Raw genomic sequence first — 20237 nt, 5'->3', positions numbered from 1 at the left:
GTGTGTTTTTAGCTTTAAAGATCTAAATTTCTTCAACTCTTAATGTCCAGTCGTGCCCAAGGACAGGTCACAACTCCAAACAATACACAGTTATTGCAGAACCTTAAAAGACTGTTATCACTTTTAACCTTTCCTCTCTAGATTATCTTAACTCAATTTAAATGTTTTAGTAAATCGTTCCATCCTTGTTTTTTTTTTGTGGTTGATCTTGTGTGTTGATTTATTATGTGGAACTATTATGAAAGCATTTGAGCTTGACTGCTTCGTCTACTTGGGTTCTGGCTCGGCCACATTAACCAACCTCATCTCTTTTGCCACAGGGGTCCACCAAGTCGCTGACCTATACCAAACAGAGGAACACTTTGCCACGGTAAAGGTCATCTCATTCATTTCTCCTGATGCATTTTACTGAAGTACCGGAAAAATAATTATTCAAATGAAAATCGTGTCGGTGGGTTTCCACATCTGCGCCGCTGCGATGACCTTCCCTTTTACGTCCTCTCCATTCCACCAGGAGCTTCAGCGTGGACCGCGTGATGGAGAGAGTGATGGAGCGCCACTACGACTTCGATCTGACGTACATCACCGAGAGGATCATCTCCGTGTTCTTCCCCCCGAAGCTTGAGGAGCAGAGGTACCGCCTCAACCTGAAGGAGGTGGCTGCCATGCTAAAGTCCAAACACCAGGACAAGTTCCTGGTGAGTTCCAGTTTCATTCAGATACAGATGCTTGTTCCACAACAGAAAATACGGTTTTGACACAGGAAGTTTACTTAGCAACCCTTGAATTAGTGGTCTGTCACACCCACAATATAACGACTGAAAGGATAACTGGCCGCACCTTTCCTCCTTCAGCTCCTGAACCTCTCCGAGAGGCGCCACGATATCAACCGGCTGAATGCAAAGGTAGTTTTGACTGTCGTCACTGAGTCCAGTTCACAGCCTTCGGTTTTAATCTCCCTTAACCTTTTGCTTCCATCTGAACCAACAGGTCCACGACTTTGGCTGGCCCGACCTCCACGCCCCACCGCTGGACAAGATCTGTGCCATCTGCAAGGCCATGGAGACGTGGCTGACCTCCGACCCCCAGCACGTGGTGGTCCTGCACTGCAAGGTCAGAGTTCAGTGGGTCGAGCGGGTTTGTCTGTCCACACTGTTCTGCATACTGAAACGGGCAGAGTGATAAGTGATACGTTTTAAAGCAAGAAAAACCACAAATAGCATCAGTGTTTTGAGTATATGTGAAGTTATGACGAAAGTCATGCAATTTAAAGCTTCACAAAGGAAAAGTTGAATGGTACCACAGCAAAATATCATTAAACTGTCAAGAGTAAGAGCTCTTACTCTCTCTTTATGCAACATGATCATCAGACTGTAACAACTTGTCTTCCACATTATATATTTAAAGGAAAATTAATGTGTTGTGTTTAAAATCCTGGTTTGCAAAGTGAGCAGCAACTAAATTACTGCCAGCTCATTGTTATGAAAGGAAGTAAGAGGAAGTATAAAGTACAAGTGCATCCTAATGGTCACACCGGGGAGAGCGACTGGGCTCCCGCTGCAAAACCAGACCTTTTTATTTCTTGACTTTGGTCAGGAGAAGTTAAATACTAAAACTGCTTCTGTGGTTGAACATTCCAGCTACAGAGGATCTTTTCCCAGCTTGCACGCACGCCAGGCAAGGGAGTAAACGCATGCTTTTGTCAGTGAAGAATTTTTAATTGAGCCAAAGTTTTAGTTTGTGCTCCGTGTGGAGGCTCAGTCTCCTTATTGGTATCTGGAGGGGTCGCATTAGGAACTTGAGGCTGGAATCTCTTCGGAATGTGTCAGGAAGTGCGGAGCACCCGTTGTGACAAAAAAAACAAAGAAAAAAACACCACGGGGAGCTTTTTAATTTGAATTCAAAGCTGCTTGTCCATCATTTGTCTCTGTCTGACCCCGGCAGAAATAACATGTCTCATATAACAAGCTGTGAAAATCAGACGTCTGCGCGTCAACCACAATGGATTAAACCAGCACATCGTGACCTCCCTCATTCTCCCCCACAGGGCCACAAAGGTAAAACGGGCGTGATTATTGCAGCCTACATGCACTACAGCAAGATCTCTGCAGGGTGAGTGAAGGCATCCAATAGCCTCTTTTTGATGTTTTCTTGTTCGCCCACACATGAAACACAGTAAAGGCTTTTCCAACTGACTCTGGGTTTAAGGTCAACCTTTCACAGGGGCACGCCAAGTATGTTTAAAAGTAGTGCAGTGGCTGATATGTTCTAATTCAAGTGTACGCAGTACAGTGGTTGACATTCCGACTGTTGTTGATAAGTTGTTTTATGAATTAAGCCCAGTGGATTTTGTGCAGGAACAGTGGAAACGAGTTTATCCTGTGGCCTGTGGCAGCTGCATCCTCTCCATGTAGTCTTTGGGGTCGGGAGGGCCGGCTGCAGGTCCCATGACGGAAATTGCTAGTTTACAGGTTATGTGTGTGTTTGTTTGCGTGCATGTATGTGCAGGGCGGACCAGGCTCTCAGTACTTTGGCCATGAGGAAGTTCTGTGAAGATAAGGTGTCCTCTTCCCTCCAGCCGTCCCAAAACAGGTGAGGATATTGGGGGATGTTGAGGCCTCTTTTTGAGGGAGTTCCACATACACATGATATTAACAAACCAAAATGTCTCATATGCACATTAAACAATAAACTGTAAAGAGCAAGTTATGTGCAACAAGTTCAAAGTGGGTCAGTATGCTTTTTGTACTATAGAGAACAATACAGAACCATCCTTCTGTATTCTCACAGATATGTAGAATAGTTGTATTGTTTTGTGGAATATACTAATTTGCATTCTTGCGAGTGTGAAGAGAAGATCAATATTGCTCAAAGCAGGATGAAGGTTGTACGCTAAAACCAGGAACTGATTAGCTTAGCCTAGTTTAGCATGTAGACCGCACACTTACAGATTCACAGTAATCTCGTTACCTGACCCAATGTTTCCCTCATACGTTTCTTCAATAATAGACGTTTCAGAAGCAAGGAATAAGATACAAGTGAGCCTCGTGTCTCCTGCAGAAACACTTTGCCCCATTGTTAACTTTGTCATACGATGATGAGGTTTAGGGAACAAAACTTGGTTTGTGGCAACATAAAGTAACGTAACAACAAAATCTAACCACCTAAACTAGCATAAAAAGAACTGCCCTAAGCTGAAGGCTTCCTCCATGAAGTGGACTCCTGCGTAACATCAAGTAACAACTCAATGTTTCCGCATCCTTTTATGGACTTTTTCCTTCCTTATACTTGTTATTTGGTCATGTAAGAAACCTTTAACAACTGTTGCTCTATATACTACGTGGGTCATTTTGCATCGCATCAATCTGTCTCTTTCAGGTATATCTATTACTTCGGGGGCCTTCTGTCCGGGGCGATCAAGATGAACAGCAGCCCCCTCTTCCTCCACCAAGTTCTGGTCCCATCACTCCCAAACTTCCAGGGCGAAGGAGGTGTGTGTGTGTTGAATCCTTTGAACCAAATCACTGGATAGTTATTATTCCTCCAAATGATGACGTAGATTATTAAATACTAATTCTACGTGCAGAATATCAATACACTCATAAGAAAATAATGAGTAAATATATCCAATGATTGTATTACCGCCGGTAGAAATGGTTTAAGTCATTTATTTAAAAGCAGGTTTACAAAACACAGTACGAATAGCCGTTTTAATGTAAGTGGGGGTTAATTTGTAGTGGGTAGTTGTAGTAACAATGGGCCCATATTAATACTGTTGCATGAGATCCATGTGGAGAGCGAAATGCAGGCTGAGGAACCAACGGCTATTGTCTGACGATTCAGCTTTTCCAAAAATCATACTCAGCTATCTCTTTTTAATAGATTAGCTTCGTACGTCAGCTCTACACAGCCCCACGTTTGCGTCCAAATTTGCAGCTAATCGGAATGTAAACATTGAGCGGTGAAGGAAAAGCGAGTGCGCTCCATTATCAGCTGGCTGCAATCAGGGACCGCATTTAAAAAGTGGACCATCGGTCAGTGGATAGTTACAATCCGTCCTGTGGCATTGTGGATTTTGGTCCATGGCTTTTTTTTCTATGTATATGTGATTGATGCTCTTTGACAGGCTCTCCCTGCTGAATCACAGCAATGCAACTGGCTGCAGAGCTCTCATAAGAGGTCCCATTCACCCTCCACCCACACAAACCATTCTGTTTTTCTTTAATCTGCTGATCCAGTCCAGAGGGGTGGGGGGGCGGCAGCCGGCACATTCCTCTATCTTCATGTTGATAATGCTCACTAAAGTCTGAATTTGTGTTCTTCTCGTCCTCCTCCTAGGTTACTACCCATTCCTGAAGATCTACCAGTCCATGCAGCTGGTCTACACTTCAGGCATATAGTGAGTCTCTGTCGCTGTCACATGCTGATCATACGTTTTGGCTCTGGGGCGTTTTCAACACAGACAGGGAGCGATTAAAGAGATAGAGCTGAAGGCAAAATAAACAACGGGCATCTTTCTACTCTTCTCTAGTAACTGGTTCTTGATTGTTGTTGGCAAGGGGGCGTCGCCCCACCTGGGACGCCCTCCTTGAGCCAGAACATTTCCCTCATACGCACGTCCTGTCTTCATGCACGTTCTGGCCGCGTTAGGGGGCGTCCTCAAGATTGCCCTTAGAAGGCGGGTCTAAGGAGAACTTTGGCCAATTACTGATTAAAAAGAAAATGTGTGCAATACAAGTTAGTCAATCAGCGTCCTTAAATAGACAGAATAGTCTGGGGCAACATTGGTTTTGCCCCAAACTTGCGCGTTCTCGTCCAGGCCATCGACAGGTGGATGACATTCTGGGGGAAGTAAAGGGCACGTATTTTATCGCCATTCAAGCAGACAAGACGACTGACACATATTACATATTATTATTATTATTATTATTATTATACATATTATTTCATACTTGTTTTACTTGTTTTGGATTAAATCCACCAGGGATGTTTGCTGGAATTGATTCGATTGCCCAACCAAGAACATTTTCCATCGTCTACCACTGAATACAGCCGTTATCAAGTGAAAAAACATGATGAAAAAGTAATTGAAATAGCAATCTGTGACACACAAACTAATCAGTCGGTCACACTCTGTATCTGCTGGGGCTCCGTATATCTTGTACTTATATAATAGGCCTGTTTGTGTTGTGACAGTGACCTTCAGGGCACCGGAGGCAGGCGGCTGTGTGTGACCATCGAGCCGGCGCTGCTGCTAAAGGGTGACATCATGGTGAGTTCTCATGGGAAGGATGTGGGTGGGGTCGCAATCACAGCTTAATCCCTTTTTAAATCTTCCAACGGGCAGGACAACTACATAAATACATAGTACACGCACTGACTTCTTTTGTAATCTTGTAAACCACATCGCCGCTCTGCATTATACAGTTTGGTTTTGTCACTTTGTTAACAAGCAACAATTTGTCCGTCTAGTCATTTGGGAAAGTGTCGGTGCCGCTCTGTTTGCCGCACCAAACCCCTCCTTATTCCACTAACTTCTGAGCTCCCCTCTGCTGCCCTCTGCAGGTCAAATGCTACCACCGCCGAGCCCAGAGCGCTGACCGAGACACCGTGTTCAGGTTGCAGTTTCACACCTGCACCATCCACGGGTCCCAGCTGTGGTTCGGCAAAGGGGAGCTGGACGAAGCATGTACCGGTATGTTTATTTAAGTGGTGTGGTGTAATAGAAACCGTTCATAATATTTTTATTATTTACAATGGATTACGGGACTATTTGCTGGATTTGCACATTGGTATTCATCCATCATTCAATATGGTTGTATTATTAATATTTATTGTCTTTCAATTGATTCGTATGGTGATAAAAACATATATGGAGATTCACAGTTCTGTTCTCTTAATTGTTAATAATTAGCTAGTTAGGTAGGTACTAGCTAGCTAGGTACTAGCTCATATTTTGGAAGATTTCCGATGTGCAATATTTTGGGGGAGTATAATTTGAAGAGTGGGGCTTCATTTTCACATCCCACAGTTACATAACCGCTCAGTTCATTGCCAATAACAAAGTGGTCAGTTCATTCTGCACCAAAGTTCTTAATTCAATGTAGTCTATTATCAATTTACTACAGGAGTAATGAAGAATATCTTTGCCATGCAATTATTCCATATTGACGTATTACTTAATTACCAGAAAACGTGCTATACTGTGATATACATTGTTAGTGAGATATGAATGAAATAACATTTTAACCATCACATACACAAGCTGAAGTGAAACTAACCACTGTGGGAATGGGTTCACAGTGGTTTGCTGCCTGTGGTTGAATAAATCCCTTAATAGTAGTATCTTAATCTCCACCTTATAACAGCTCCCCGGAGGTGAGTATGTAGAGAAGGAGCATCGCTGTGTGCAGGCTGGGAGTGTCTCTAACTCCCCCTCAGGGAGTAGAGGCTTAGTAAGTACTGATCTGATGAAGTCTGGAACAAATATGCTCATTTCCTCATTTCCTCCTTGGTTTCACTTACTGTGAAATGGAAAACGTCTCTTCTCTATGTGGTCTTGGATGTGTTTCAAATGCACTGGCGCGCTTTCATCTACTATGATGACTATGATGTAGAGAAACTGGATTTTCATGTTACGATATAGCGATATTTACCATGTCATTTACCGTTTTTCTCCCTCTACGCTTTGTTTTTCCCTACTTTCTCCCCAGATGAGCGTTTTCCGTCTGATGCCACAGTTGAGTTTGTCTTCTCCTCTGGACCTGAAAAAATCAAAGGTGAGTTCACTTCTCCCTCAAATTCTCCTTCATACCTGTTCTACTTTTATATGTAGAACAGGTAGTAAAAAGCAAAGAATACAAACGAATGCGTTTCCCAGGCCGCGAGTACCAGAAGAACGACCCATCTGTCACAGTCGACTACAACACCGCTGACCCTGTGGTGCGCTGGGACTCCTACGAGAACTTTAACCAGCGATACCAGGACAGCCTGGAGGGTAACGCGCAAACCGTCTCTTTAGATCCAGCAGGATCTCACGCATGTATGGATTTCAATGTGACAGCTGATGTCGTCTTCTACTCTTACAGTAGATATTGCCCACACCAGAGGGCCCGTGGACGGCAGCCTCTACGCTCAGATAAAGAAGCGCCGAGGTCCCGGCTCCGGTTCTCTCACCTCAACCAACGGCAGCGGCCCGGCGGCGGGCCTTGAGGAAGACAGGCCAGATTGCGTCTTCTCTCGCGGTTCAGACTCCGCCCTCTCGGCCCACTCCGTCCATTTGAACCATTCATCCGTCCATCCAGAGCGCCAGGAGGATTCCATCAGCCCGCTGCCTCCGACCAGGCAGGAGAGAGAAGACCTGGCGCGTCTTCTCGGAGGCATCGAGGGAAACCGCGATAGGGAGCGAGAGACGGCCATCTTGGATGACGGCGATTCTTTGCCCTCTGACAGAAGCGGGACGCTGAGGCTCAGTCGGTCCTGCTCCTGCCGGAATGGGTACCGGTCACAGCGGTGCGCCGAGCCCGGCTGCGACCGCACCCTCCTTATGCCCAACGGGTACTGCCTCGACCGGGCCCCCGGCACCAACGGCCACCACGGGGCGACGCCTTCTGTCAGCCCCAACCCAGCGTCTCCTCCGTCGCACATGGATCTGTGCCAGCACTACAGCCCCCACTCCCACCAGTCCCTTCCGCCTCCGGATCTGGTGTGGGACCGCCAGCACTACCTGCACCGCTCCTGCTCGGAGGCTCCCTCACCCCGACATGTCTGCCCCTACCCGTTGCCAGACCCTCACTCCCACAACCACCCGCACCACCACCCCCTGTCTGCCCCGGGCCGCCTCTGCTGTCGAGAGGACGACTACCGCCCCTATCACCCCTCTCCTCCACCTCACAGCCACCACCATCTCCACCCGCACCACTCCAAACCCTCCACCAGCCCTACCTACCACGATATAGTGCTAATGGATGGCCTACCCGCCCCTGGCTGCCCTTGCAGAGACTGCAGCATCAGGAAAGACGACTCGGCGGCCTATCACAGCCTGAGGCTGGACCAAGGTGACTGGGACAGAGAGGCGGAGCTTCAGCACAGGGAGTTGGGGCTTAGGAGAGCCCGGGAGGCGGAGTTAACCAAAGGGTCAGAGCTCCACTGGGAGAGGGAACCTGGGCTGAGACGAGGCAGAGAGATGTCCCTCCACTGGGAGAGGGACCGGGAGGCGGAGCTGCAGTGGGAGCGGGACAGAGAGGCGGAGTACTGGCGCAGGAGGGCCACCGTGGCCTCTTACGGCCCACAGGGCCACGATCTCCCGGCCTTCACGTTTGACCCCTTGCCATCGGGTCACCCGGCTTATCCAGAGGCGTCGAGGTCCCACGCTCATTCCCACATGGACCAGAAGTACAGCAGCAGCAGCAGCGGTTACCAAACGCCTCGACAGGTGTGCCCCTGCTCGCCGTACCAGCCCTCGCCGTCTGAAAGCAGGGGCTACGCTTCGGGCTACCAGTCCGAGTCCACGTCCCCGCTGCCCCCGGCTTCCTCCATGACGGGGCCCTGCAGCCGTAACAATGTGCCAGCAGACCACAACCATCCAGACACACAGCATTCATACGGCTCTGACTCACAGACCGGTGAGTCACACTGAATCAGCGTTTTCCCCTGAATAGCATGTTTGACTCGTCCATAACCAACAACAGCATGCACTGAATCAGGAGTGATTAACCAGAACGAGGCCCTACACATTACGCCCATAATGGCTCTCCTCACACTGCCGTGTTTTATTTGCCCCCGTAAAGGTTGACGATGTCTCCACGAGCTCCCATTTTTTGTTGGTAACCTGTTGGTCCCTTCCTTTGTCAGACGGCCTCAGGAGCTCTGGAGAAAGTGTGGGCTGGAGGGAGCACATCACCCACGGTTCCTTTAAGAGGGTCCACAGAGACGGCCACGCCGCATGCTCCACGCCATCCGATATGTCTGGACCGTCCACCCCTGTCCACACCAGCAGCCCCCTGCGCACACAGGAGAGGTATTCAACGCTTTCTCTCAGTGGGGAGGGGGGCGTAGCCGTGGGTTGGGATGTTCTTCACCGCCGGGGTGAAGAGGAACACAAATGAGTGTATCTGGATGATGGCATCTGATCCAAGGGCCATTACATCTGGTATTAAAGGGGAGCGTCAGTAAGACTCCATGTCTTCAGGTCAGGCTGTTGTGTTTACAGACTGTGGCTTAGTGTTGTCTAAAAGGTGTTTCACGGCTGAATATTTGGCTGATTGTGACAATGTGGATGTGAGGTGAGACTTCAGGACGGCGTTGGACACATTAACAAACAGACCAGATCGAGGGAAAGGAAAATAAATATTATTATATTATTATTAGCGTTGTTAGTGGCAACAACAAGCACTTTTAATGGATCAACATTTACCTTGAGGAGTCACAGAGTGTTTCCGTTGTGTCCACTGGACATTTTTAGAAATGGTTGTCCTCATTAGTTACTTATATCAAAAAGATGAGTGTTAATACATAAGGGCCCTTTCAGAGGCAAAAGCCAATCACAATGTGAGCCAGACTGCCTCGAGAAGTCAATCAGGCTGATCTGACCACAATCCAATCACATGGCATTCTCTGTGTACACATGAGTCATCATCGGGTGTTCCTATCATTAGATCCAGATCCAGTAGAAATTGAGTATTGATGACAATATAGAACCAATGAGGAGGACATTCACTAAATCACAAGCAGGTCTGTGACAGTAGTTGTCATGTCTGTCCTTTTAAGCCCCAGTCCAGGACGGAGGAGTATGAGGGAGTATGAGATCCGGACCACAGACATCATCGGCAGCGACTACGAGACTTCCCAGGACGAACACATTCGCACTGATCTCATAGCGCAGGAGTTCCTGGAAAGCCGGAGAAGCAGAGACATGCAACCCCACGCGACCTCACCTGTGCAAACAGAGGCCACCAACCACTGCACCGCACCACCTGACCCGTCCCAACAGAGGCACTGCAGCCCAAGCGCTCCGACAGCGCAGGCCCCGCCTTCTTTTGATCCTGCAACGGCGAGCGCATCAAGCCAGGGGCTCGGCCGGGCTCTCTCGTCCCCGATCCACACTTTGTCGGCGCTGGACACCCCCTCCCAACCTGCCCCTCTCGCTCCACAGGCCCCCCATCCCTCAGAGGCTGCTGCTCTGCCTTCCACTGTGGCACAGGCCGTTCCCCGGCCTCAGGGCCACACTCAAACCCAAGGCGCCGGAACCACAAGACCAGCACATGTCACCGGACCACCCTCGGAAGCCGAAAAACGTACAATAACCCCCACCAACGCCACGTCTGCCCCCGCATCTCCCACCCCAGCCTCATCTTCAACCGCCCAGGCGGCCTGCAGTAGTACGGAGAGCTCCCCGGTCTCCGACACCCCGGTTCCCGGCTTTGCCACTTTGGGCAGGAGGCTGATGTTAAGCGGGCCGGACCCCCACCACCAGAACCACATTCAGCAGCAGCACGGGCCCTCACACCTCCACTACCCAGGAGCGGAGCACGCCCACGCTCAAGACACAAGCAAGAAGCCTTGCTACTCCGCTCACACTCCTCAGCTCCACCCGCCCTCCTACTCCAACTACCCCACCATCTCCATCCCCCTCCCTCACCCCCAGCCGCCGCTGCCAGAGAAGCGCCACCCGCCGGTCCAGCCGGGCTTCCCCAGCGATGGGGCGGCTACCCTGAGGCCGGCCGGGGGCCACGCGCCTCCCTCCAGCAGCCAGCATCAGCTCCACGTCACCTTCTCTCCCACCGTGGGGGAAATCGCCGCCCCCGCAGGCCAAAACGACGGATCGCCGCCTGTTGAGAGCGAGAACTCAAATAGGGTCAGCGTGAAGTTCGTCCAGGACAGTTCACGCTTCTGGTACAAGCCTGGAATCTCCAGGGAGCAAGGTAGGCCGTTTATGTTCATTGTCTTTTTTTCTAATGATCACATGGCAACGTTTTCTTCATCATCTGGATCTGCTAACATCTGGGTTGTGTTTCGCTGAAGCAATCGCTGCCCTGAAGGAGAGAGAGCCGGGGACCTTCCTGATCAGGGACAGTAACTCTTTCCAGGGGGCCTACGGCCTCGCCCTGAAGGTGGCCACACCCCCTTCCAATGTCAACCACAGCAGCAAGGGTAACCATGACAACGTTTTGACCTATCCAGTGGTTTAGTAGGCGATGTCCCTTGCAGCGTGTTCACAGTGATCTCTGCTGTTACAGTGAGCGACCCTCTGGAACAGCTGGTCAGACACTTCCTGTTAGAAACCGGCCCCCGAGGAGTCAAGATCAAAGGGTGCCAGAATGAGCCCTACTTTGGTAAGTTTTCCTGCAAGGACAATGTAAAAAAAAAATTAAAAAAAGATCATTCTTTTTTCTTTGTTTTTCTGTTGTTTCTATCAAGGTCAAATATTTGTGTTGCTTTTCTTTTATCCACAGGGAGTCTGTCTGCATTGGTCTACCAACACGCCATCACGCCCATCTCTCTGCCCTGCGCCCTCAAGATCACAGAGAAAGGTCAGTATTCCCAATATGAATCATATTGGAAGAGATCTTTGAACCTCACTTTGACATGTTTTAAAGCAAAACGATTCTTATTCTATTTGTTTCAGATCTGATAGGAGAAGTGCCAGAGGTTCAGCCTGTGAATAACATCAGCACGGCTGCCGACCTGCTGAAACAAGGAGCAGGTAACTTCTCTTCCTAAAGCCCGGGGAAACGATTGGAGGCCTGGTCATCATGCTCACCCCTCTCTCTCTCTCTCTCTCTCTCTCTCTCCTCCGTCTGTCCCTCCCCCCTCAGCCTGTAACGTCCTCTACCTGAACTCGGTGGAAACCGAGTCTCTAACCGGCCCCCAGGCCATCGCCAAGGGGACAGACGCGTCCTTGGGTCGTAGCCCCCGTCCCGCTGGCACTGTGGTCCAGTTTAAGGTGACGTCGAGGGGAATCACGCTGACCGACAGCCAGCGCAGGTGAGACACCGTGGATGGGATTAGTACGAGTAACACTGCAAGGCGCTTCAACTCAGGCACAGGGGGGGACTAAATAAAATATATAACAATTGTCAGACCCTCGTGTCGGCCCACTTGAGCTTTGACGTCTAATTATTATAGTGTATTTATTATAGTTCTGTCTTTGTTGCTAGAATGGTGTTACCTTTTGTTACCGGTTTGCTACCTTCTTGTTAGATGTCTGTTATTGTCTCTTATGTGCTTTTCATTGAGGCTTTTGGCTCCTCCCACCATGTTCAGCTTCAACAGTAATGACAGAATATATGGTAATTATATCAGGACTGAACTTGGTTCAAATATTTGTCTGTGAAGTGGATTTGAGCTATTTATTTATGAAGGGAAACATGAATAAAAGTGCAGAATCTTCTTAATTCCACATGTGTTGTATGACCTTATTCTCGTGTGTGTTGGGATCATAATCATATCATTTAAATAGACTAGGGTATCCATGTTTTATAATTCTTATTCCCTGTTAAGCAACGGACAACCTTGTGGCGGCAGAGGTGATTACATCATGGTTACATTTGAGTGATGTCTCTCCTGTCTCGCTCCATCTGCATCGTTCTTCTTCTAGGGTTTTCTTTAGGAGACATTACCCAGTGAGCAGCGTGACCTTCAGCAGCATTGACCCTAAGGACAGGAGGTAGGCAATGAAAAGACAAAAATGGCCTTCTTTGATTCCAGTTTGAACCACAACTAACCTCCAATCAGCGGGAATTAGATTCCTCCTCCCCAATTTGTTGCCCCCGTGATCCTTCACTGCCCTCGCATGGACCCCTGCTTCTGTTCTGTGAGTGTATTTGTCAGCGTGCACAAAGTGGCGCGTCGTTCGGCGCGTACGAGGCTGCGGCTGCATCGGCCTGTTTAGCAGCTCTGTGTGTGTGCGTGTGTGTGTGCGCATGTGTCTGAGTTTGGTTTCTCTCTCTCGGCCGCAGGTGGACTAATTCAGACAGCACCGCTAATAAGTAAGTGCTCTGTTTGTGTTGATGATGGCGAGAAAAGAGGCGCGTATGCATGCGCGTGTTGTGCTTTTTTTTAATGAATAAAAGGGTGTCATTCAAACGCCTGTGGCTGAGAAGTGACATCACAGCCTCTGCATGGCATCGGGTTGTGTGTTTAGCCTAAATGATTTAACATGAAAATCAGGTTTAGTGTGTGACCACATTCATTAATACTGGTTTCATGGTCAACTCCGGAAGAAGAGACAAAAGAGAAATGCGGATCCATTTTCTATATGTGACCTAAATAGCCTTCTCCTGTTTTGTGCTTTCATTTGATTACATTCCTGCTAATAGAATGCTGCACGCCGGCCCTTTAAGTCAGTGAGAAAACTATTTAGATCGGACCTGGAAAATGGATCAGTCTGATTTCCCGCCTTACCAGAGCTTCCTCTCATGCTCGCTAACACGTAGTCTCACATCCCTTTTCCCTCCCTCTCGCTCTCAGAGTGTTCGGTTTCGTGGCCAAGAAGCCGGGCAGCTCGTCCGAGAACGTCTGCCACCTGTTTGCTGAGCTGGACCCCGAGCAGCCGGCCTCCGCCATCGTCAACTTCATCAACAAGGTCATGTTGTCACAGCGGCGGTAGAGGGAGGAAGGGAGTAATGCCTACTGACGCTTTCTGATCCTTTGTTCAGCTTCCCCCCTCGGTTAAAACACCCTGATATAGTGCAGTAAAAAACCAAAACAAAGCCATGAAGTAAAGTTTAGGAACCTCTCCAAGGAATTGGGAAACTGCCACAGTGGCTTTCCGTGAACAAGAAACACAAAGGCCTCGATCACAAAGAGGAAAGGACGAGATCTCGTTCCCCTCACTCCCCATTTAGTGCCTCACTACCAGAAGTATGGATCCGTATTCATTTTGCACACCGTTAATAAGCTAAATTAATCCTAAATCGGTTGTCCGTAAACATTTAGTGTACCTTGTGGGTGTTTTTTCTCGTTCATTCATGTGATCTGACCAAACCGCACCCGCTCAGGTAGACCAGATTTTAACAAGTTTTTGTTGTATTATTTGTATTATTGCTGCTTTAGTGTTGTTGGGTTGATCCTTAAAACATTGAGTATGTCCCCAATACAGAGATGTCACGGTTCGTGACCAGTCCGGTCACATTTTGCATTACGCATCCCAGCATGAGGAAGTGGCTTGAATTTAGAGCACACTGCTTGCAACACTAAGTACTTTAAGAGGTCAACCGAAGGCTCTCGGGCTCCATGAGCGCGGCGCTCCGGAGGGACGCGCAGCTGGAAGCCCGTCGGCACAGACGGTCCTGTTACAGACAGCTTCAGCATCCAAGAGGTGCCAGAAAGCAGCTTCAAGACGACACCTTTCCTTGGTCTGTTTGGAGGAGCCCTGAAACGTACAAAGACGGTGTTCATAGTTCTTTGTTTGACTATATGACGATGTCATTTAGTTTCCTCTAAATAGATGTTCAGCAGCATTTACAGCCACTCCCGCCTTTTTATAGTGTAGGGTTAACGCATATAATCAGTCGACAATCAGGCTTTGTTGTTTTCTTTTAGCTGACGTACATTTAATAATTGGAGCGAGAAAGACGATGAGAGCGAACATGAACGTGAGCTTTTCAACTCTTAACGTGTGTGCGTGCGTGTGAGAGTATATACGGAAGATAACGTGTAAGGGAATCAAGTCTGGGTTTTTTTAAAGAAATGTATGTGAAACAGGAAAAGCTAGACGTGGAGAGGACGTTTGGGTGTTGGAGAAGACGTTTGCCGGGAAATGTTTGGTGTCCAAATTTATTATAAAACACGCACACGCTAACAGAGGAGCAGTAAACACGCACGAGCAAGGCGGTGGCCTGAACACACACCTACTTAACCAAAGACAAAGCACTCTTGTATTATAAGCTTTTTATCCAGCTATATTTTTGTACTTATTGCATTTATTTAGTGTTGCCTTGTTTGGAATAAAACAATAAAAATAGAAAAATATTACTTTTTGCAGCAATGATATATTGTTTGTTTTGTTATTGTCGATGTCTGTATTATGTAGTAATATATTTTCACATGCAGCTATTGGACAACGTATGAGACATAAAACTAAACATTTGTAAGTTTGATGATATTTTGTATGCAAAAAAAAAAAAGAATTAAACTGATATGATGTGGTACCTGAAGTGCTTTTGGGTCAGTGCTTATTTTGGGTCGACATGTGTAAGAGCTGCAGAAAGTTATTAGTACCATGAAACGAATTAATGCAGCGCTAAATTACAGCAGTAATTGGAAGAAACAGGCAATTAAGTTAATTAGTTTTATTGATTCACACGTCCCTTTAACAATATAAACTATGCTTTTAAAAATACTTATTCCCGAATTGAAAAACTCCCTTTATAGATATATAAAAGAGTTAAATCACCCTTTTGACACGGGGATCTAAAACCAGTGTGCTTGGACTCGATGATGGACTCGGGATGACTGGGATATGATTAATGTGTTAAATATCACTGCAAAAACAACACATCAGCAGCCGTTAAATTCAATTTCCCTCGTTTAAATTAGAGCAGCGGAGACTTGGAGAAGAGTCGCTCAGACAGACGCAGGAATGTCGTGTTCTGCAGTGACGAGTAGCTGAACCAACCTTTGTTAAGCTTGTTGTAAACATCAGCCCCCATAATGCAACTCAAATAAACGCCTAATACGTGCTGCCTTGTGGAATGTCAGATGAAAACCAATGTGCACATTTATAAAAAATAAACTAAAAGCCTTTACAACATCAGAAGTTGGCGTTTATCATCCCTGCAATGGAGTAAGCTCACAAAAAAGCAGCGCTGGGTCCTCCGGGTCGTCCCGGACCCTGGAGCAGAAGAGGCGAGGGCCCTTCTGTCGGCAGGAGCTGCCGGTTCGGGCCGGTCCGGTGGCGCGTGGAGTTGGAGCCGCAGTCGATGTAGCGGTAGGCCTCCAGGCTGTTCTGGGACGTTCGCACCATGTAGGACGTTTTCACCGTGGTCCTGGAAGCGAGCGGCGGGACAGAGACATGAACACCAGGTCATTCTAATATTCATCACCAAGCAGGACGGGGCCACGGGTACAACCTGTGTGTGTGTGTGTGTGTGTGTGTGTGTGTGCTATTTAATAACTAGTGAGGAAAAGCTGCAGCGTGTGAATCAGGTTGGTTCTTTGTCAGAACTACATAAGCACACAGGAAGTGGCTGCTGTGGTCACGCTGTGGGGACTGAAGATAAGCACGCGAGTGCTGCCGCTTCCTACGTCACTACATTTCACCCGTTTATCGCCGTGCTCATCTAACTGATGTAGTTACTTTGCAGATTCTGTAAAGTAATTATTTAAAAAGAAAATGTGATGGCTTCTAATTGCATTATAGTTCTTATTTTGAAATGGTCGCAGGTAGAGGATTATCTAAAGAAACATTGTTCTGTCTTTGTGGTGTTGCAACCTGCAAAATCCTTCCCCCAGGGAAAAAAATAAAGAACCTCAGAGAGAAGCGAACAGTACACTTCTTTTACTTTTGATGAATTCAGTGGACAGTATTTGCTGCCAGTACTATCATGCAGTTTAATCGGTACCTTTACTTAAGTTTAGCTAGTGCTTGAGAGAAAGTAAGGGGACACTTACTGCATGTAGACCACGATGTTGTGGACCTTAATGGGCATGGAGCAGAAGGCACTGAAGAAGCAAACAGACAAGGTTAGATTAGATTATTAATCCCTGAGGGGATATTTTTCTCTGCATTGTGCCGCTGTAAAGGTGCACAGGGAGCAGTTGGGGGTTAGGTGTCTTGATAGAGGAGATTATGGTCAAATATGGAGAAAAGTTTTGTCTTTCTGTGACGCATCTAGAATAAGCTGTGTGAGGAGTGGAGGCAGGTTCGGGTGGAGACACTCACTAGACGTACGGCGCGCTGCTCCCAATCTCCACGCTGACGGTGTAGTTGACCTGAAGGGGACACAAAGCACAAGGCGTCCTCATGTAGAGCGGTGGAAAGGGACGCTGCAGATTCGGACAGCGAGGAGCAGCCAGGGAACCGTTAAGGATCAGGATGGTTCCTCCATCAGCTGGATACTGCAGAGTGTTTCTCCGATAAAAGCAATGATCAACTCAGTTAAAATAAAAGACAATAACCCGGTGAAGCAATTAAGGAAATCCAGGAAAACAGGCCAGCGGGGCGGATCTACTTTTACCGACGATCGGTGCTTCGCCTGCGTACATTTGACTTTGAGCTCGACAGTCTACATGGAGCTTGTGTTGCACAGAGAGGAGCCTACGCACACTTTAAAAAGGTTGAACGTGCACAATGCGGTGGTTTTACCTGACTGTGGCCGAGCGGCAGGATGGTGGTGACGCTGTCCAGCTGCTGGGTGCCGATCACCGTCTTCATGTAGAGGACCTGGCAGCTCACACTCTGCACCAGCACCGAGAAGAAGTTCGGATTGCTGAGGTTCAGTGTGCTCTGGGGGGATAAACACACACACATATATGGTATTGGAGGGGGGAAAATAGACATAGGTTTTCTCAATTGATCTCCTAATCTCCTCAGCTGGGATCCAGCTGCTTAGTACAAAAGGACTCTGCTAAACCGAGCCGGACTTTCAAAGTGAGGACAAAAACTAACCCCCTACCGTCATGTTCATGAGGACAGTCATGGTGAAGGGGTTGAGGTGCACGGTGACAGAGTGTATCCCATCATCCACCACCACCACGGAGCGAGGGAACAGGAAGAAGGCCACGAGCGAGGAAGCAAGGAGGCACAACACCACAGACAGGACCACGTACAGCTTCCTACCACAAACAAAAACACAAGGGTCTCGCTCGCTTACGGGCCCGAAGCTTGGAGAGCTTCTGAGCGACATCAATGAAGTCAACTTGAGACGTACAGAAAGCTTGTCGTCTCTCGCCGGCGAGTCGGTCAGTACTTCGCCTGGTGCCCGTTTAGTTTCTCATTTGTTTGATTTTCTAATGATTTTGCTAGTTTTGGAAAAAAAAAAAAAAAGATTCAAAACTGAGGATAAACTCTGCACAAAAATGACTTAGTGATTTACAACCACCAGCTTATATAATGAAAAGAACGTTCAGTAAAAGTGCAGCTATTTAATGTTCATCCAAGGTACTTACAGATGAATTTGGGCTCTGTGTTATGACAGCGGACAGCCCTTCATAGTGTTAGCGTTTCAAGTAGAAAAGCATGCCCAGTGGTAGGAATTATAGAATGGGTGTATAGTTTGTTGTAGGAATTAAATATGTTGTAGGTCGATCAATTCTGTGCACATGACATCATTACTCTCTGCCCATCCACAGGATTCTTCCCGTTTTGTGCCCATTGAGGGGCTTTAGGGGAGTTTAGTTTCACTTCCTGGGAGAGGGGACGTTGTAGGTGTACAGATTGGAGGGTTCTGTGAGTCAGCTTTGTGGTTCTGGGCTGTACGAGTTGAAGAAGCCACGGTATAATCATCGAATGTGTTATTGATGCAGAATAGGATCAGATTCATCTCAAGATGGTGCCAGAGAGGAACAGGTGCGACCGGTAACAGACAGGCCGGGCGTGGCTATCGTTTGGATTGGAAGATGGGCGAAGCTGGGCGCTACTCGTTGGCATCACAGCCAATCGCTGAGGGCTGTAAAGAAACTGTGACCACACCTCCAGAAAAAAAATGCACCTTTGTGAAGAAAAAAAAAGAGCCAAATCCCACCAGAAAACTTGACTAAACTAAGCTAGCTTATTATTTCGACTCTGCAGGACCACATGTTTTAACCCCACAATAGCCACTTCTTCTACACTTGTTCAATTATTTTTGGAGGGGTTTGATCTGAGGATTTTAATGAACAAGCCCCCTCCCCGAAAAAAAAACAAAAAAGTCCAACATGGCTGTTCTAAGGTCTGCTTACTACAACTTATACAAAATAATCGCTTCAGTGCAGTCGACCTGTCCTAACAACTACAGGTGTTCTCACGAATTGTGGCCCCGCCCACTCAGCTCGACTGCTGCTTGCCTCCTGCCGCGAGCGCTGACGTCAGAGCGCGCACTCCGCATCCACAATCAGAATGACCTTCCTGAGACCCGAGAGGTCACTCACGTTCTCTGGGGCCGCAGCCTCTGGTCGCTGTACGGGATCAATGCGACCAGCTCATTCACTTGACCTATCGGAGGGGAGATACGGGGTCATGCGGCATATTGATTAATTGTCAAATGTGCAAGAAAAAAAACCTAAAAAGAATTAACAATTGGAGCCAGAAATTGAATATCTGCCTACATTAACGCCCCGCACCGGTTAAGCGCGGTTCTAAGTGTAACCGCTCTTCACGGTCCCTACTCACCCGACGGTATTCGCCCGGTGCCTTGGCACGTTGGACACGTGATGCTGTCCCTGCCGGTGAACTCCACGTAGGGGAACTGGGCGATGTCCTCCCGTCTGACCAGCCCGTCCAAGGAGTCGTCGTCAGAATCTCTCGGCTCGGAGCGCTGCCTCCCCGGGAGGAGCGACAGGCTGCTGCCGCTACGGGACCACCGGATCCCCATGGCGGAGGCTCGGCGCCCGGAACGGTGGAGCCGGTTTCCCACCGACTACCCGGGCGGTCTGTATCTGCAGGAGAGAGGGTCGGCATAGTGACTCGGGAGCGATGAGACCAGCTGCGGTGTTTAGTGAATGCGCTCCTGTGTCCGCCGGTAACGAGCCAGCTGACGGAGTCAAAATGCAAAGTTGGCGGACTTCAGAGTTGTTCATTCGCGGCTATGCTAGTTCGCTACGAGTTATCGGGTAGACTCACTGTGAAAGTGTCCAGCTCAAATTACACAAACTTTACTTACATTTTACACCAAACAGCTCGACGTTTCCATCCCGAAGTTTACACCTGCGGACACGTTGTACCCTCCGTCATACGTTTGTGTTGTGCTGCTTTCACGTACGACTGCGTGCTGCCTTCAGGTACAACTGCGTGCTGCACTCACGTAAAGCTGCGTGGTGCCTTCACGTACAACTGCGTACTGCCTTCTTAATCTATCTTCTGTGATGTTTAACGGCGGCTTGCGTCCTGTATATTTATTTATATAAAATAGTAGACTAAAGAGTTTTATCATTGTGTGGTAAACAATAAGTTCAGAAGAAAACATAATTGTGCTCACTTCTCTTTTCCCCTTCGGGCTCTTTATCAAATGTAAATGTGCACAGTCTTCCATGCATTAATGTGTCTACTTCCACGGAGGCTGCTGTTCTCCTGCCGCCTCTCTGATCAGCTGTTCTAG

The 20237-nt window shown here is 47.9% G+C and overlaps 2 protein-coding genes across 7 annotated transcripts in view; one reads left to right on the top strand and one right to left on the bottom strand.

Moving 5' to 3' along the window:
* Positions 1–15158, top strand: part of tns2a (tensin 2a) — a 39734-nt gene extending 24576 nt beyond the window's left edge. For 4 of the 6 annotated variants that reach the window (XM_040192576.2, XM_078094190.1, XM_078094202.1 and 1 more), the window contains 23 exons: positions 321–370; positions 515–698; positions 855–905; positions 991–1113; positions 2048–2112; positions 2509–2592; positions 3379–3491; positions 4339–4399; positions 5197–5272; positions 5566–5695; positions 6714–6779; positions 6881–6997; positions 7089–8624; positions 8854–9019; positions 9769–10922; positions 11023–11151; positions 11238–11333; positions 11454–11531; positions 11627–11704; positions 11817–11985; positions 12599–12667; positions 12960–12989; positions 13471–15158. In XM_040192576.2, the coding sequence (XP_040048510.2) occupies positions 321–370; positions 515–698; positions 855–905; positions 991–1113; positions 2048–2112; positions 2509–2592; positions 3379–3491; positions 4339–4399; positions 5197–5272; positions 5566–5695; positions 6714–6779; positions 6881–6997; positions 7089–8624; positions 8854–9019; positions 9769–10922; positions 11023–11151; positions 11238–11333; positions 11454–11531; positions 11627–11704; positions 11817–11985; positions 12599–12667; positions 12960–12989; positions 13471–13609 (4764 nt within the window). In that variant the 3' untranslated portion in view covers positions 13610–15158. The remainder of the gene's footprint in view (positions 1–320; positions 371–514; positions 699–854; positions 906–990; positions 1114–2047; positions 2113–2508; positions 2593–3378; positions 3492–4338; positions 4400–5196; positions 5273–5565; positions 5696–6713; positions 6780–6880; positions 6998–7088; positions 8625–8853; positions 9020–9768; positions 10923–11022; positions 11152–11237; positions 11334–11453; positions 11532–11626; positions 11705–11816; positions 11986–12598; positions 12668–12959; positions 12990–13470) is intronic. The other 2 variants (XM_078094185.1, XM_078094189.1) reach the window with 2 other exon arrangements.
* Positions 15159–15278: 120 nt separating this feature from the next.
* On the bottom strand, positions 15279–19978 carry tmem106c (transmembrane protein 106C). The gene is made up of 8 exons (XM_040192577.2): positions 19803–19978; positions 19313–19578; positions 19072–19135; positions 17619–17778; positions 17309–17449; positions 16886–16935; positions 16615–16665; positions 15279–15989 (listed from the first exon to the last, which is right to left on the bottom strand). The coding sequence occupies exons 2-8, from the start codon at positions 19512–19514 to the stop codon at positions 15794–15796; spliced, it is 864 nt and encodes a 287-aa protein (XP_040048511.2). The 5' UTR covers positions 19515–19578; positions 19803–19978; the 3' UTR covers positions 15279–15793.
* Positions 19979–20237: the final 259 nt, after the last annotated feature.

Source organism: Gasterosteus aculeatus, chromosome 2 (genome assembly GCF_964276395.1).
Source record: "Gasterosteus aculeatus chromosome 2, fGasAcu3.hap1.1, whole genome shotgun sequence".
Classification (NCBI taxonomy): Eukaryota; Metazoa; Chordata; class Actinopteri; order Perciformes; family Gasterosteidae; genus Gasterosteus; species Gasterosteus aculeatus.
Note: the sequence above shows the minus strand (reverse complement) of the source record. Positions and strands in the feature narration are given on the sequence as shown.

Excerpts from the sequence above, each read along its gene's own strand:
- tmem106c (XM_040192577.2), bottom strand. The coding sequence starts at position 19,514 with ATGGGGATCCGGTGGTCCCGTAGCGGCAGCAGCCTGTCGCTCCTCCCG. Across the intron at positions 19,136-19,312 it reads CACCGGGCGAATACCGTCGG|GTCAAGTGAATGAGCTGGTC; the intron begins GTGAGTAGGGAC and ends CCCCTCCGATAG. Across the intron at positions 17,450-17,618 it reads CTGTCCTCATGAACATGACG|AGCACACTGAACCTCAGCAA; the intron begins GTAGGGGGTTAG and ends TTATCCCCCCAG.